This window comes from Aulonocara stuartgranti (genome assembly GCF_965226115.1).
Source record: "Aulonocara stuartgranti genome assembly, chromosome: 7".
Classification (NCBI taxonomy): domain Eukaryota; kingdom Metazoa; phylum Chordata; class Actinopteri; order Cichliformes; family Cichlidae; genus Aulonocara; species Aulonocara stuartgranti.
In genome coordinates this window covers 44070613-44087301 of record NC_138945.1, presented here as the reverse complement: position 1 = coordinate 44087301, position 16689 = coordinate 44070613, and the positions used below count along the sequence as shown (strand labels likewise).

The window sequence follows — 16689 nt, the reverse complement described above, 5'->3', positions numbered from 1 at the left end:
GAGATTGAAAAAGATAAGCTAAGGTTACCTAAAACTGAAAAATAATCTACATTTCAGAATTATACAAAAAAGCTTTTTTCAACGAACACAAAATGGGTCAACAATGTAAAGCTGTTCTGCAGCTATGAAGGTTTATCAAGTCTTGAAAGCTGGTGCTACTAATTCCTACAGGTGTTCCAACTTTTCAGGATTACTTACCACCCCCTCTGTCTGCATAAGGGTTTATGTTGGAACACACTGTTGCAGCATACCCTCATTAGTATCAATGGAACATTATTGTACTGCAGAACAATAGTTCTCTGTGTTGCTACAAAAATGACAAGAAAAAGGCAATTAACAATGAAAGAGAGACAGACCATCATAACACTTATAAATGCAGGTCTTTCCTACAGAGAAATTGCAAAGAAAGTCAAGGTGTCAGTGATTCCAGTTTCCTTCACCATAAAAAGGAAAAGAAACTGAATCAGAGGGTGAGTTTTTGAGAGTTAACAGGTGGCTCAAAGCACAACAGCTTCAAGCACAGCTTAATAGAGGTCGTAGTGAGCAAGTTTCATTGTCAACTGTCAAGAGAAGACTTTGAGCTGCAGGTTTGACAGGATGAGTTGCAGCAAGAAAGCCATTGCTAAGATGTCAGAATAAGACAAAGAGGCTTTTCTGGGCCATTAAACACCATCATTGGACTACTCAAGTCTGGAAGAAGGTATTACGGACTGATGAATCAAAATCTGAAATCTTTGGTTCATCACTCAGGATCTTTGTACGCCGTAGAGTAGACGAAAGGATGGTTCCACAGTGTGTGGCATCAACTGTCCAACATGGAGGAGGAAGTGTGACGGTCTGGGGCTGTTTTGCTGGATCCAGGGTCGTTGACTTGTACAGAGTGAGAGGATCACTGAACCAAAACAGCTACCACAGCATTCTGCAGCGCCATGCAATACCCTCTGATATGCGCCTAATTGATCAGGGGTCATCCTACAGCAAGATAATGACCCAAAACATAAGTCTATGCCAGAACTACCTTAGGGAAAAAAAGAACAAGACAGTCAGTTGAAAACATGGAGTGACCAGCACAGTCTCCAGACTTAAACCCCATCAAACTGGTTTGGGATGAACTGGACAGAAGAGTGAAAGCAAAGCAACCTACAAGTGCCACACAATTATGGGAATTTCTGCAAAAGATATGGGAAGAAATTTCTTAATAATATTTGTTATTACTAATAGTTTCATTAATGTTAATATTGAAAATTTATTTCTATTGTAGAAAGAATGCCACGGGTGTGTGCAGCTGTTAAATCTGCCAAAGGTGGTTTAGAATACATTTTGGTCTATAAATTTATTCCACAATTTCTCTTTTTAACTCAAATTGCTTATTTGTACTATGCTTTCATTTCAGAGTGTAATGAAATCTTAAACTGTCTAAATTTCAATTAAAAACTGGAACAATTGGGGTGTTCTAAAACTTTTGACCAGTAGTGTGCATTCAGTGGGCTACATATTCTTCATCACTGCTTGTGGTGTGAGTGGTAGTCTCTTCTTCAAACAGTCAGCTTCGCTTTTCTAATAAATTTTTCTTCCTCTCCTCCAAATTTTTTTGTTCCTCTTTCTGTTTTTTTCCTTCTCTGTGTTTTCTTCCACCCTCTAATTTCTCAGCTGAAAAGGACAAAGCACTATCAGCTGCTTTAATCCTATCACTATACAAAAGTTCAGATGAAAGCAAGAACATACTGCAGAACATCTGATGTGTGTGTGTGTGTGTGTGTGTGTGTGTGTGTGTGTGTGTGTGTGTGTGTGTGTGTGTGTGTGTGTGTGTTGCTGTTTTCACAGTTTTCTTATGGAAGCAGATAAATGAGATTCAAACCACTGCAGGGTGATTATTTAAATACCTGTTCTGTGTTCTATCAAAGGAGGTCAGGACAAGTAATCAATTAGTACATTGACCATAAGCTCACTAGTATTTGTTTTCAACTGAGTTCAATTTTATTTATATAGCAGCGAGTCACAACAACAGTTGCTTCAAGGCACTTTATATTTGAAGGTTAAGACACTACAATAATACAAAGAAAACAGACAGAACCCCAAAAGTCATATACCCCCTTTGAGCAAGTGCTTTGGTGACAGAGGGAAGGAAAAAGTACATTTTAACAAGAAAAAACCTCCTGTAGAACCAGGGTTGGGGAGGGACAGCCAGAAGCAGAAAATTAGAGGTCATCTGTGTCTTTATGTCTTCAAGAAGACATTCCTGCAGTTTAACTAATTGGTGTGTGTTATCTGGCTTCATGGATAGATAAAGTTATGTGTCATCTGCACAGCAGTGAAAATGTTATGCTATAACTTTTAATGATACTGCGTAAGGGAAGCATGTATAATGTAAACAGAACTAGTCCTAGCACAGAACCCTGTGGAACTCCATAATTATCCTTGGTTTGTTCACGTACATGGAGAGTCCTCTTCACACACTGAGCCATAAGAAGATAAGAAGCCATAAGAAGGCAGCCAGCAATTTAAGGAGAACATGCAGCTGTGGTAAACTCTAAATGCTGAATGTAACTCTTTGAATAAACTGCTCTTTTGTAGATGATCAGTTAATTTAAAAAGCCTTTGCTTTTTAAAAAAGTGGTGTAATTATTGCAACCTTAAAAGCATGTGATACAGATCTCTATAAAGATTGATCATATTTCAGATTAAAGAATGAATTAATGGTAGGATCTGGAGTCAAGTAGATATGTTAATGGTTTGGAGGAAGTAATTGAAGTGACTGAAAAATCACTGAGGAAAGACAATACAAGTAAATATCAGCAGTTCTTTATTTTAAAAGTGGTTGTACCTAATGATGTATCTGAGGAATGGTTGGTTCTTTATGGTTAATTATGAAGAAATTTGTGAAGTCCTCACTATTGCTCTGGGTAGCTCCCCAACTGGGTCTAGACTGGGTCTAGAGAGTACTTTAAATTCAGGGAATTTAAAATAGAAAGTAGCTCGTCCACAGAAGGACTGGTAGCTCCCCTTGCGATAAGGGTTCAGATCGCGCGAACAGGTGTGAAATGTGTGTGTTTAGTTAGTTTGTTTGTTTGCTTGTTTTAATCAATTTTAAATCATGCTTTTTATTTGTTTTTGTTTCTAATGTCTCTGTAAAGCACTTTGAATCACCTTGTTGTTGAATTGTGCTATACAAATAAATTTGCCTTGCCTTGCCTTGCCTATTTCAAGTTAAAGGAATACTCGGCTAAACAGAGCTCTGATTCCTTGTCAGCCTCTTTGCAGCACTGAAGAGAAACCTGGGCTTATTCCTATAGTTGTGAGGGAGTGCTATGGGCTCAAATTGTGGTCATAAATATTTTGTACTTGTAAATCAGGATTTATATGTGTAAAAAGAATTTGTGTGTGCGTAAAAAAGATTTGTGTGTGGACATAGCCAAAAAATACGTGTGAAACGCTGCACTCAGGTTTCAACTTACAAGTATGGATTTTGACCCGATTTTTCTTCCTTTCAGCTGATTGGTCAATGTCATGTCAATCACAAATTTAACTATCGAATCAGAGAACAGATGGGTTTGGCTGTCTGAGGGGCGCTTTTCTGAACTGCAGGTCCTTGAAGGGTAATACCGTTTGAGGCTGGAGGATCTTTATATAAATATCCCATAAGGCTCATACAAGCTAGGTCCTTTAACGTTTGGTAGCTGTTGAAAGGGTACAGTTGTGGTATACCAGTGGTCAGAAACACTATTACTGTTCACATCTGCTCAAACAACTTTCATTAAGTGGGAAAATGAACCAGAGTCGATTTAAACTGACTAAACACCCTAAGTGGAATTCTGCTCTTTTATGAATTTCACTTTTCCCTCGTGTTTTGCACTCATTACAAAACATCATGTAGAAAACCTAACATCCATGAGCTTTTATTGTCACGTTGAAGTGAGGTTTCTGACACTCTCTGTTACTTTCTTGTTCTCTTTCTTAGAAACCTGTCCAAGAACCCCATGTTGACCACGTTGTCCTGGCAGATCTTTGAACATCTGCCGCTTTTGGAGCTGTAAGTAGACCCATGTCTTTTTCTTAGTTCATTGCTGCTGACACACAGTAGACCTGAATACATCTGCAAGGAAATGGGTTGATGTCTTTTTCAACCGAGTTAATATGATCAGTGAATTGTGTTATGTCCTGAAATGGCACCTCAGTGGCACCTTTTCTACTCTAGACTCAAAGCACTTTAAACAACACACTTCATTCACCCATTTACAAACATTCATACAAGCAATTTTATCTACACCTAAGTGCTTTCTAGCTAACATTCATGCATTCAAACATTGCCCAAGGATATTTGGCATGCAGAATGGAGACTGGAGCAGCTAGAGATCGAACTACCAACCTTAAAGGGAACATGAAATGCTCCACACATACAGGCTAATATACACCCTTAAGCTCTGCTCTCAAAAATGAACAGTGTCTGTGACGCTGGATTTAAGAAATCAGTGCCCGAAGATAAAGTTTGAAAAACATGCATAGCGCCATCTTCTGTCAGTACAACGCCACAACATGACGTCATGCGGTTGGTTGGTTGTGGCTAATAGACTTACATTAGTTTGTTCGCTAACTAGTGACATAATCGATAACTCAAAGTAAGAATTCTTCCTTTTAACTGGCTATCCAAACATTCATTAAAACCATCAGCATAATAAACAAAGTGGAGTCGATCATGTTCGTTATAGCTGCATTTTCCATTTCATGCCATAACCTGGTGATAAATTTAGAGGTTTTCTTTGTGTTTGTTTGTTTTTTGTTAAATGACCCGCTGAACTCTGAACATTGTAATGCTGGAATAAAAACTACTTCTTGAGTAGTTGCTGGATGAAGGACAGAATGCTATATGACCTCGAGATTATGATCTATATTAACTGATAAAAATGTGCTTAAGTTTCTGTATAATCAGTTTTCATTAGTAATGTACTTTGTTGTATTGCAGTCTTTAGGATAACCATAATTTTTACTTCAGGTTAGCTGGGATAACTGATGGATGGAGGAAATTTTTCTGCAGTCATAGAAATGCTGAACATAGAGAAGGAAATGAGTTACACGGCAGATTAATAAAGGAAAATAAGAGGAATTTAAGTTTTATATGATAGTCAGATTTACTTAATGAGGCAAATTGTTGTGATGTCCCAATCACAGGGTGATATACTAACAATGCACTATAATTTACTGTGTATACAAAGATGCAGGGAGTTCACTTCAGTAAAACCAGCATTCTGCAGAAAGAATACAAATTAGTGGTTCAAAACTCATCCAAGACCCACTAAAAGGTCTATTTCGGTTTTTTGATCAAATCCGATTTTTTTTTTGTCTGGTTGTTCACACTACAAATAAAATGTGACAGCAAACGCGGTTCACGGCCCTCAAAGCGGCCCACATGAGGAAAAGAAGACGTCACACACAACCCGCTCTGTTTACAGAAGTAAAAATGGTGGCTACAGAGCTAGTAGGTGTTGTAACCGACAGAATTTTGACAAATGAATTAGAGAAAGAAGGACACTGAGAAAAAAGTCCGTGCTTTAACAATAGCCTTGTTTGGAGCAGTGGCTGCTACCTCAGAGGTTTATATGGACACGGAGTCATTTAGCTTGAATAGAATTGTCTCCCCATATGTTTTTTTTTCCCCCCATATGTTAATCAAGTCCAAAACCTCAGTTTCTGTCCATTGACTTGCTCCGTCTCCAGTTTCCGCCGCCATGCTTTCTCATTTGTCTTCTCCGGCGCTGATAATTGGCTTCTGTCTTGTGTCAGTAACATAAAGGACGGATTTAATGCGACATGACCATTCAAACAGCAGTTGCTTTCTAAAACATCAGATATGTATCGGATTCAGTACTAGGGGTGGGTTTTTATAATCGATTTATCGATTAAAATCTATTCTGGCTTGGATAACGTAAAATCGATTCATTAAAATCCTGAATCGATTTTTTAATATTAATTTATTTTGCCCGAAATGCCAGAATCTCAGGTGAAAGATCACAAAAGTTCAACAACCACCAAACAGCTAAGACAGTAAATGAGAGCAGGTACACGGCTTCTGCACAAAGACGTAAACACACAGCGCCGACGGATCAGAATCAGTGAGATGTCGCCTTTCTCAGCTGACAGTCGGGGCTGAAAGCCGACAGCTCGCTGATTCTGATCCGCGGGTCCGCGCTGTGTGTTTACGCCCTTTTTTTAGCTCCCCAACTTGGTCTAGAGAGTATTTTAAATTCAGGGAATTTAAAATAGAAAGTAGCTCGTCCACAGAAGGACTGGTAGCTCCCCTTTCGATAAGGGTTCAGATTGCGCGAACAGGTGTGGGATTAGAGCTCTGGGTAGCTCCCCAACTGGGTCTAGACTGGGTCTAGAGAGTATTTTAAATTCAGGGAATTTAAAATAGAAAGTAGCTCGTCCACAGAAGGACTGGTAGCTCCCCTTACGATAAGGGTTCAGATCGCGCGAACAGATGTGAAATGTGTGTGTTTAGTTTGTTTGTTTGCTTGTTTTAATCAATTTTAAATCATGCTTTTTATTTTTTTTTTATTTCTAATGTCTCTGTAAAGCACTTTGAATCACCTTGTTGTTGAATTGTGCTATACAAATAAATTTGCCTTGCCTTGCCTTGCCTTTTTGCGCTGATCATATGGCTGTTAGTTTCATCTCTCTCCAAACAATATTGACCGAACCAGCAGCAAAAGAAGATCCAAACCACGCTTCACATAAACATCGTCATGAATTCCCTCTGACTTTTGCTGACTTTTCAGGATAAAAATCACACTTCATGCACAGCTCTCTCTCTCTCTCTCTCTCTCTCTCTCTCTTTCTGTATTATTCGCTTGCTTGTTACGCACCAGTCGAATTATAATATTTCTGACTGTCAAAATTTCCCAGAATCGAATCAAATCGAATTAAATCGAATTAAATCGAATCGTGGATCGAATCGATTCGGGACCTTGTGAATCGGAATTGAATCGATTCTAGAAATCAGTGACGATACCCAGCCCTATTCAGTACCACATACGAAAGTGACCCAGGTCGGATTTGAAAATATTGGATTTGTGCTGTTCAAACTGTCATACCATGACCGGAAATGGGTCGCATAGGATCAAAAATGGCGGATTTGTTGCGCTTTTGCCTGCAGTGTGAACGTAGCCTTTGTCTGATCCTGAGACACCAGCAACTTAGACTTTAAGTTTGCAGATGATACAAAGGCCATGTTTTATTACATTTTCACTCTTCTCAGTGGTTGATCCTCCTTTTGATTTTTGACTCTCTCATTTTATTATCCAAATCATTTTCAGTTTTTGAAGTTTTTTTGTGTTTTTCTTTTTGCGTTTAAGTTTATAGTAGTGTATCCAGAACTTGTCTGCAATATTTTCAGAAGGTTTATTTGTTTAGGAGAGAATTGATACATATCATGCATTTTGTCTGCTTACCACAGATAGCCATGGCAAGCAGTATTTTCAATACTGCCAACTTTTTACCCCTCCGTCATAAAAGACCGATGGTGTCATCACCCCATCAGTGGCGTAGACACCTAAATTCTGAATATGATAACTGGAGAATGCAATGTAGGAGCTTCAAATTGATACCACAAGTGCATCTAAAGAAAAATCTCTAGATGGTGCAAGACTGCATCCAGTAAAATAAATATTACATTATAATAATAGGAATATAGAAGATCAAAAAGTTTAAAGAACAGATTACAAGCTTTTGCTGATTTGGCCAATCTTATGTTTGAGGCTTTGTGAGAATAACCCAATATATTATCTCTCCCTATTTGCTTCTCTCTTATCTGTATTCTTATCTATAAAGTTTCAGCATGGCAAATTTGGTAAGCGATGAACAAAAAATAGTTTTTGTACAGTGTTTTTTACAGTGTGCTCTGAGATAGGCATGAGATGATGCCATACATCATTTCCTCTGAAGGTTCTCCCTCAGACACCTTAGAACATGACATTAGAAGAGAACACTGACATTCTCACTCTGGGGGATAAGGTCATGCTGCACAACCCAATGTTGAAAAAACCCAAAAGATTTTAAAAAAGAAACTGACCCAAATATGGTGTAGAGTAGGGCTGGGCCATATTATACCGTTCACGGTAATACCGGTATAATGTTAGGCAACGATAGGAAAATGAAATATCGCGATAGAATATGAGTAAAACGAGCATGCGCAGAGCCTTTGTTTTCATATGCACATGGCCGATTGTTGAGTGAAACAGATGAACCAGATTTGGTTTGTAAAAATGGTGCAACTTCAGTGATGTGGAACTGGTTTGGTGTTTGTCCGTCAGATACACAACAATTGTCGTATTTGTCGGACTAAGATGCTCTTAAATCTGGGAGTAATCTGGGTCCTAAACTCCGTATCGTTCAGGTCAAAAGAACACTGCAGCATCACTGAGAGTTTAAAAACTGTCTAAATTCTTTCATCTTTAATAAAACGATCAGAATTGCTGCTTTACCAGGTGTATCTATGAAGTTTAACTTCCAGGCATCCATGAAAACAAAATTTATTACATTTAACAGAGTTAGAAGTTAGCAGGAAGCTAGCGGACGTTAGCTCGCTAGTTTCGCTAGTTACCTAAGCATGATATTGCATGTTCTGACTGAGAGATTTCTGAAAAAATTCAAACGTACAGCTCTGCTATCACTTCCAACATAAATGAAGACAGGAAACTAAACAGCAGTGACGTTTGTAGGGTTACTGAAGTTGGGCTAGCTGGTATACAATGATGTGCTACGTGATCGCTAGCGACACAGCTATGTTAGCATAACATACACAGTGAAGCTGGAGGACGAACACTAACACTTTTCCACTTATAAAAGTTAACATGAAGGCTCCTCATGGTTAGAGACAAATGCAATCGCATGGCAGGATACTGTAAACGGACCAAACTTCAGTCAGGAGAACAACTGAGATAATCCATCCACAATACGAGGTTAGTCATTAATATACTGCAACAACATGGGAATAGAGCCGCTGCCAGAGAATTCAACATTAATGAATCAAAGGTACAGAAGTGGAGGAAGCAAGAAGAATGAGTTTAATAAAGTTTGATTTATCTGACTGCTTTGTTTCGATTAATGTGCCTTATAATCCCGCGCACCTTATGGTCCGAAAAATACGTACTGCACACTGCAGTTTAATGTTGCAAAGCACCTCTTTTTAACTTCAGTGGATATTATACATGGTTATGCTCAGGATATGTCAGCCCATTTCTACTGGAAATGCCTTTTGGTTAAACTTTCAGCAAGGAATTTGCATTTGCACTGTTACGTTTTTATAAAGCTTTAATGTACATAAAAAACAGCTTCTTGTTTAAGTGAAAATAAATGGAAGGTTGTCTTTTTGCGCTAGTAATGTTGTGGAGTTGTATTTTGTCTCGCATCAATTATATCGTCAGTTATATCGTTATCGCAAATTTTCATATATATATATATCGTGATAAATATTTTTGGCCATATCGCCCTGCTCTAGTGTAGAGGATCATCATTGGTGATGTTGGTTTAAAGCAGAGGTTAATACAAATGTATTAAATGTTTATTCCCATAAACAAATAATGTATTGATAGTTTCCTTTTTAACATTCTCCATTTCTTTTAAGTGTAATATAGAAATGTTTTCAGACAATAATGATAACTAGTGATCAAAAGATTTGACAATGATGCACAATTATTGATATAAATATACCATTTTGTAAAGAACTGGCACCAAATAAGTAGCTTTTGAGCATCAAACCGGACACATCTCCCCATCTGTTTTGTAGTGCTTGTAAAAAATGCAGCCGTGTATTTATTATTTAATAGCACATTTAATTCAATTTTATATAGCGCAAAACCACAACAACCGTTGCCTGAAGGTGCTTTTTAAGATAAAAACCCTACAATAATAGAAAACCAAAACAATCAAGCACTTGGCAAAAGTGGGAAGGAAAAAATTCCCTGTCAGATGAAAAAAAAACCTCTGGCAGAAGGTGCAGACATCTGATGCAAAAGACAGAAATTAATAATAACTAAGAGTAGAAAGAGGCAAGTAAAGAAGAAGCGCCCAGTGCATTATGAGAAACCCCAAGAAGCCTGGGAGGATTCAGAGTCACCTGATCCAGCCCTAACTATATGGTTTAGGAAAAAGGAACGATTTAAACCTAATCTTAAAAGTTGAGAATGTGTCTCCCTCCCACGTCTAAACTGGGAGCTGGATCCACAAAAGAAGAGCCTGAAAACTGAAGGGCAAAATATTTCCAAGCATTTTGAATACAAATTTTTCAAGTGATTTCAAGTGAAGGAGCTTCAAGAAAAACCTGATAATAATGAATTACAGTAGCCCAGCCTAGAAGTAATAAATGCATGAACTAGTTTTCCCCACAGCTGTCAGACTCCTGAACTTTGCCTCCTGACATCTGACCCATGTTATCACATGGACTGGACATACACACACCCACAACCACCTACACACACAATGGACAACTGTACCCTCATACACACAATAATAACATGGACTGAACCACCACTCACAACCACTTGCACTTTATATAGCCTCTGTAGACATTATCCACATATCTCACTTATCTTAACTGCACTACTGTATAATTCTGTGTAAATAATCATTCTGTACATACGATAAATTTTAAATCTAGAACTGTTTATAACTTGCATAGTTCACATTTCTGTATAGCTGTATAGCTCATATTTCTGTATAGTTTTTCATATTTATATCCTGTTTATAGCCGGTACATAGCTTGTACTCAATACAGCCTGTACATACTTATAGTTATAGCATATTCATAACATACTTCATACCGTGTACATTATAACATACCATAATAGACCCATTTCTGTAATATACTCACATATCTATATTATTGCTAATATATACTGTAATATATCTATATCATGGCTAAAGCACTTCTGGATGAATGCAAACTGCATTTCGTTGCCTTGTACCTGTGACATGTGCAATGACAATAAAGTTGAATTCTAATTCTAATTCTAGTTTTTCAGCATCCTTTTGAAACATGATATTTCTAATTTTAGAGATATTACGCAAATAGAAGAAAGTAGTCCTACAAATTTCTTTAATATGTGCATTGAAGGACATATCCTGGTCAAAAAGTATTCCAAGATTCCTCACAGTGTTACTGGGCCAAGGTAATGCCATCCAGAGTAAGTATCTGGTTTCTAATAAAGTTGGGTATCATCTGTAGAGCAATGAAAATGTATCCTATGCCAGGGGTGTCGAACTCCAGACCTCGAGGGCCGGTGTCCTGCAGGTTTTAGATATCCCCCTGGGTCAACACACCTGAATCAAATGACGAGTTCATTACCAGGCCTCTCAAGAACTTTAAGATATGTTGAGGAGGCAATGTAGCCATTTAAATCGGCTGTGTAGGATCAAGAACACATCTAAAACCTGAAGGACACCGGCCCTCAAGGCCTGGAGTTCGACACCTGTGTCCTATGCCAATGAATGGAGGAAAGATTGGGTAACAAAAGGTTTTTAAATACCGTATTTTTCGGACCATAAGGCACACAGGATTATAAGGCGCATTAAGCAAAACAAAACAATCAGATAAGTCAAACTTTACTCAACTCATTCTTCTTGCTTCCTCCACTTCCGTACCATTGATTCATCCATCCATCCATCTTCATCCGCTTTATCCGGGGCCGGGTCGCGGGGGCAGCAGCCTAAGCAAAGAGGCCCAGACCTCCCTCTCCCCAGCCACCTCCTCCAGCTTATCCGGGGGAATACCAAGGCGTTCCCAGGCCAGCCGAGAGATATAATCTCTCCAGCGTGTCCTGGGTCTGCCCCGGGGCCTCCTTCCGGTGGGACATGCCTGGAACACCTCACCCAGGAGGCGCCCAGGGGGCATCCTTGTCAGATGCCCAAACCACCTCAGCTGGCTCCTTTCGATGTGGAGCAGCAGCTGCTCTACTCTGAGCCCCTCCCGGATGGCCGAACTTCTCACCCTATCTCTAAGGGAGAGGCCAGCCACCCTTCGGAGGAAGCTCATTTCTGCCGCTTGTATCCGCGATCTCGTTCTTTCGGTCACTACCCACAGCTCGTGGCCATAGGTGAGGGTAGGGACGTAGATCGACCGGTAAATTGAGAGCTTCGCTTTTACACTCAGCTCCCTCTTCACCACGACGGACCGGTGCAGCGTCTGCATTACTGCAGCTGCAGCCCCAATCCGTCTGTCGATCTCCGGCTCCCTTCTCGCATTACTCGCGAACAAGACCCCGAGATACTTGAACTCCTCCACTTGGGGCAGGAACTCATCCCCGACCCGGAGTGGGCACTCCACCCTTTTCCGGCTGAGAACCATGGCCTCAGATTTGGAGGTGCTGATCCTCATTCCCGCTGCTTCACACTCGGCTGCGAACCGTTCCAGTGCGAGCTGGAGGCCCTCACCCGATGAAGCCAACAGAACCACATCATCTGCAAAAATCAGAGATGAGATTCTGAGGCCACCAAAGCGAAAGCCGTCCGCCACTTGGCTGCGCCTAGAAATCCTGTCCATAAAAATTATGAACAGAACCGGAGACAAAGGGCAGCCCTGGCGGAGCCCATCAACCCACCGGGAACGAGTCCGACTTATTGCCGGCAATGCGGACCAAGCTCTTGCAACGGTTGTATAGGGATCGAATGGCCCGTAGCAATGGGCCAGACACCCCATACTCCCGCAACACCTCCCACAGGACACCCCTAGGGACACGGTCGAATGCCTTCTCCAAGTCCACAAAACACATGTAGACTGGTTGGGCAAACTCCCATGCACCCTCAAGTATCCTGGAGAGGATAAAGAGCTGGAATTTCAAGCAGTACAACATTTTGCGGCAACAACAAAACGTGAGACATTTGTTGTTTTTATGTTTATTTATTGTTTTTATGTTCAGTCTCAACTGTTACGAAGTTGATGTGCAGTTAATAAGTGCAATAAATATTTATACTGGAAAAGAAAATCGTGAGAGAATCGTGATCTCAATTCTAAGCCAAAAAATCGTGATTCTCATTTTATGCAAAATCGTGCAGCCCTACTTCACATTAACTTTCATCGAGTAGAAAAAAGTTGTGCTAACATAGTTGTGTCGCTAGCGATCACGTAGCACATCATTATATACCAGCTAGCTGATTTGTGCTGATGTTGGTAAGATTCCAGTATGGTTGTCTTTCTCTAAATTTATGCCAGAAGTTTCTAAAAATATCTTAAATACGAGCTGATTAATTTATTTTAATATAATTACTTGGCTGATTCATTTCACCAGCCTGAAAATGCACAGTTCAAAGGAAATAGACCCAAATAGACCCATTAATGTTCACTGTTACACCAGTCTTTGTTGCCATGGATTCCAGGACTTCCAAACTGGAGTGTGTTCGGCTTAGGCCCGCTGGGGAGCAAGTCACCTCATGGAACATTGCACTTCTTGATTAGATGCTGGTTCTATAGAACTAACATCTAATCAGAACCTTCTTAAAAAGTTTTGAAAATGACAAACGTTCTTGTTCCGCTGGCAGTGAGTCTAAAGGTGAGTATGAGATTTAGAGCATTGCTAATTCTGTCAGTGCTCTTCTCTTTTCAGGCATTTGGAGGATGTGGTGTTCACCTGTGGCTGTGAGATTCGCTGGCTGCAGCTATGGCAACAGAGAGGAGAGGCAGGTCTTAGCAGCCAGCAGTTATACTGTGCTGACAGCTACAGGAGAATATTGCTTCAAGATATGAACATCAGCAGTTGTGGTAAGCTTGTGTGGTTATATTTATACTCTAAATATACACATTAACCATGGTATTCTGACTGCTGATTCCATTTAATTGCAGCCAGTAAATCTCCAGTAGTTGATTCTGTTCATCTGGATGTAGCGTTTTGTAGGAGAAATGTTTCGTCACTCATCCAAGTGACTTCTTCAGTCCCAGCTGACTGCAGGTTTCATCTTATAAACAGTACATTTGCACAATGACTGAAACCAGCCCACTGAAGGAACAATGGGCTGGGAGGTCAGTTCCTTAATCTTAATTATGCAAATTCTCATGACCGTTGATCAACAACCACTGACTAAAACCCACTGATCAAAGACCATTGATCAATGGGTATGAGTACCATTCACCAAGAGTTGGGGAATGGCTGCAATCACAGCATTGTAAGATGGCGAAAGATGTACCCTTAGGCGCTCTCCTCGATTCAGAGATGGTCTTTCCCTTTTCATGTAAATGGCCTCCTTGACTCCGCACTCAAACCAGCGTTCCTCCCTGTCCAAGCTGTGTACATCCTCATCATTGAAAGAGTGTCCACGGGCCTGTAGGTGTGAATAGACTGCAGAGTCCTGGCCTGACGAGGTGGCTCTTCTGTGTTGTGCCATCCACTTTGCCAGAGGTTGTTTTGTTTCCCCGATGTATAAATCCTGACAATCCTCCTGGCATTTAACAGCGTACACTATGTTACTCTGTTTGTGTCGGGGGACCCGATCCTTGGGGTGGACCCATTTTTGGCGCAGCGTGTATTGGTGTTTAAAAGCCACAGAGACCTGGTGTTTAGAAAAAAATGTGTCTCAACTGCTCTGACACGTACGGAATCACTACAGGTTTTCGCTTAAGCAGTGGTTGTCCTTTTCTCCTGGATCGGCTGGAGCTTGCTTTTGGCGCCTTCCCAGCTTTGACAAAAGTCCAGCTGGAATAACCACATTTACTCAGGGCCTTCTTGAGGTGCTGTTCTTCTGCTTCCCTGGCCGCTGTGTCTGTGGTGATGGTGTTCGCTCTGTGTTGTAGCGTCCTGATGACACCCAGTTTATGCTCCAGTGGATGATGAGAGTCAAACCTTAAATACAGATCCGTATGCGTAGGTTTACGGTACACATCAGCTTTTAGATGTCCCCCATTGCTGATGGAAATCTCACAGTCTAAGAAGGCTAACCTGCCACTTTTCATATCCTCCCTGGTGAATTTGATGTGATATGAACAGAATCAGCTATTGGAGATTTACTTACCTGGATGATTGAGCATCCATCAAGATGCAGCCAGTAAAATGATGGTCAGAGCATTTGTCTTTCTTTCAGTAATGCTGGGCATACGCTATGTGATTTTTGGCCCATTTTGAGCCGATTTTTCAGTCGTGCGACCGACTTCATCGTGTGTCGTGCATCATGTAGTATACATGAGTAACGAGAAGCGATTAACACCTCACGTCCAGCTCCCGATCATCAATCGTTTGGTCATAAGAAAATCAAACCTGTTTGAAATCTTGTCGGCCTCACAAAATTATCACGACTACAACAACCGTGAAAATAATTGGATGGACATTGCTGCTCAATCACAGCTGCCTGTTCATAGTTTTTTATTAGCAATTTAGCAAGGTTGATGGTGGTGGTGTGCGTGTCTGTGTGAGTGAAAGACAGAGAGGAAGAGAGAGGGAGAGCGAGCGACAGATTTTCTGCTATAACCTTCATGTTATGGACGCACAGTGTGAGCACTCAGGTCGCATCAGAGCCTCGGGCTTTATAGTGTGAGACTCTGCATCGTGACCTACGAACTTCTAACCCCTGCAAGTCAATCATACAGTTTGAGCAGGAGCTGAATAACGCGACTGAAAAAATCGCACAGTGTTTGCACAGCTTAAGTCTGTCGATGCTACTGAGGTATCCCTGTCAACCTCATAAAATCAGCAGAGAGAAAAACTGAACACAGCACCTTTAAACAAAAATGGATAAAAGTCACTAGCTTGAGGATGATGATGATGATGATGATGATTGTTGTTGTTTTTATTGTTATTAAAAGATAATAATAATAATAATAATAATAATAATAGTAATAATAATAATAGAAATGTTGGCAGAAATGTTTTTTACACACACACAAACATACACCATATACTGTATACTAGAAATGCTAGTTGGTTAAATTATTCTTATATGTTCAGTTATCAGTTACCTGTTGGTTCAAAGATCAAAGAAGAAGGCACCTGCCACTGACTGGACCTGCAGCTCCAGCAGATAGCTGTTCTTTCCCCCCCCCCCTTTGTACACACACAGGCACACTCTTACTAAAGTAATCAAGCAAAACACAATCGTCTAAGAATGTGTATCTCTTTGTTCTTCTTTGTTCCGTCTCTCTGTATTCATATTACCATGGTGCTGTGTTGAGATGCAAGCTGTTGCAGTAGCCCTTGTGTTTATGACTTTGCTACTTAAACACATTTTTTTTCTCATTGGGCTTTTTTTCTTTAATTTAGGTTTTTTTTTAACACTGGTGAGCAAGACCTGGTATTCTAAGGAGAATAATCTGTCTCTTCCGGAGGAGACAATGGGCTTGCATGGGTAAAGCTAAGTGATTCGAAAATAAGAGATGTAACCTGTCCATTCCAGCTAACATCATGGGGAATGTGAGTTCCTTGAGCATAGGATAGATTAAAGAGGGCTGATTATGACACAGAGGGACTACTGTGAGTTTAGTATGTTGTGCATCATCTAAACATGGCTGAACTCACACATCCCAGATGACAGCATTAGTGACTGAAAAATGGTACAATCCTGGACATGTTACTATGTGGGCCAGATATTGATCTGGACGGTGTTAGACTGCATTCATAGTACTTCTTATCGGTTATTGTTGGTGTTGTTTACATTGAACCATCAGCTGATGAAGATGCAGCATGTAACATCACTCTTTCCTCGGTAAAATGCCTGCCA

The 16689-nt window shown here is 40.3% G+C and overlaps 1 protein-coding gene across 6 annotated transcripts in view; it reads left to right on the top strand.

Moving 5' to 3' along the window:
- ntrk3a (neurotrophic tyrosine kinase, receptor, type 3a) overlaps positions 1-16689 on the top strand; it is a 95687-nt gene that overhangs the window by 30728 nt on the left and 48270 nt on the right. For all 6 annotated transcript variants that reach the window (XR_014277896.1, XM_082541295.1, XM_082541297.1 and 3 more), the window contains 2 exons: positions 3959-4030; positions 13593-13747. Coding sequence is in view for 5 of the 6 variants with exons in the window: in XM_082541295.1 (XP_082397421.1) it covers positions 3959-4030; positions 13593-13747 (227 nt within the window). In the remaining variant the exon portion in view is untranslated. The remainder of the gene's footprint in view (positions 1-3958; positions 4031-13592; positions 13748-16689) is intronic.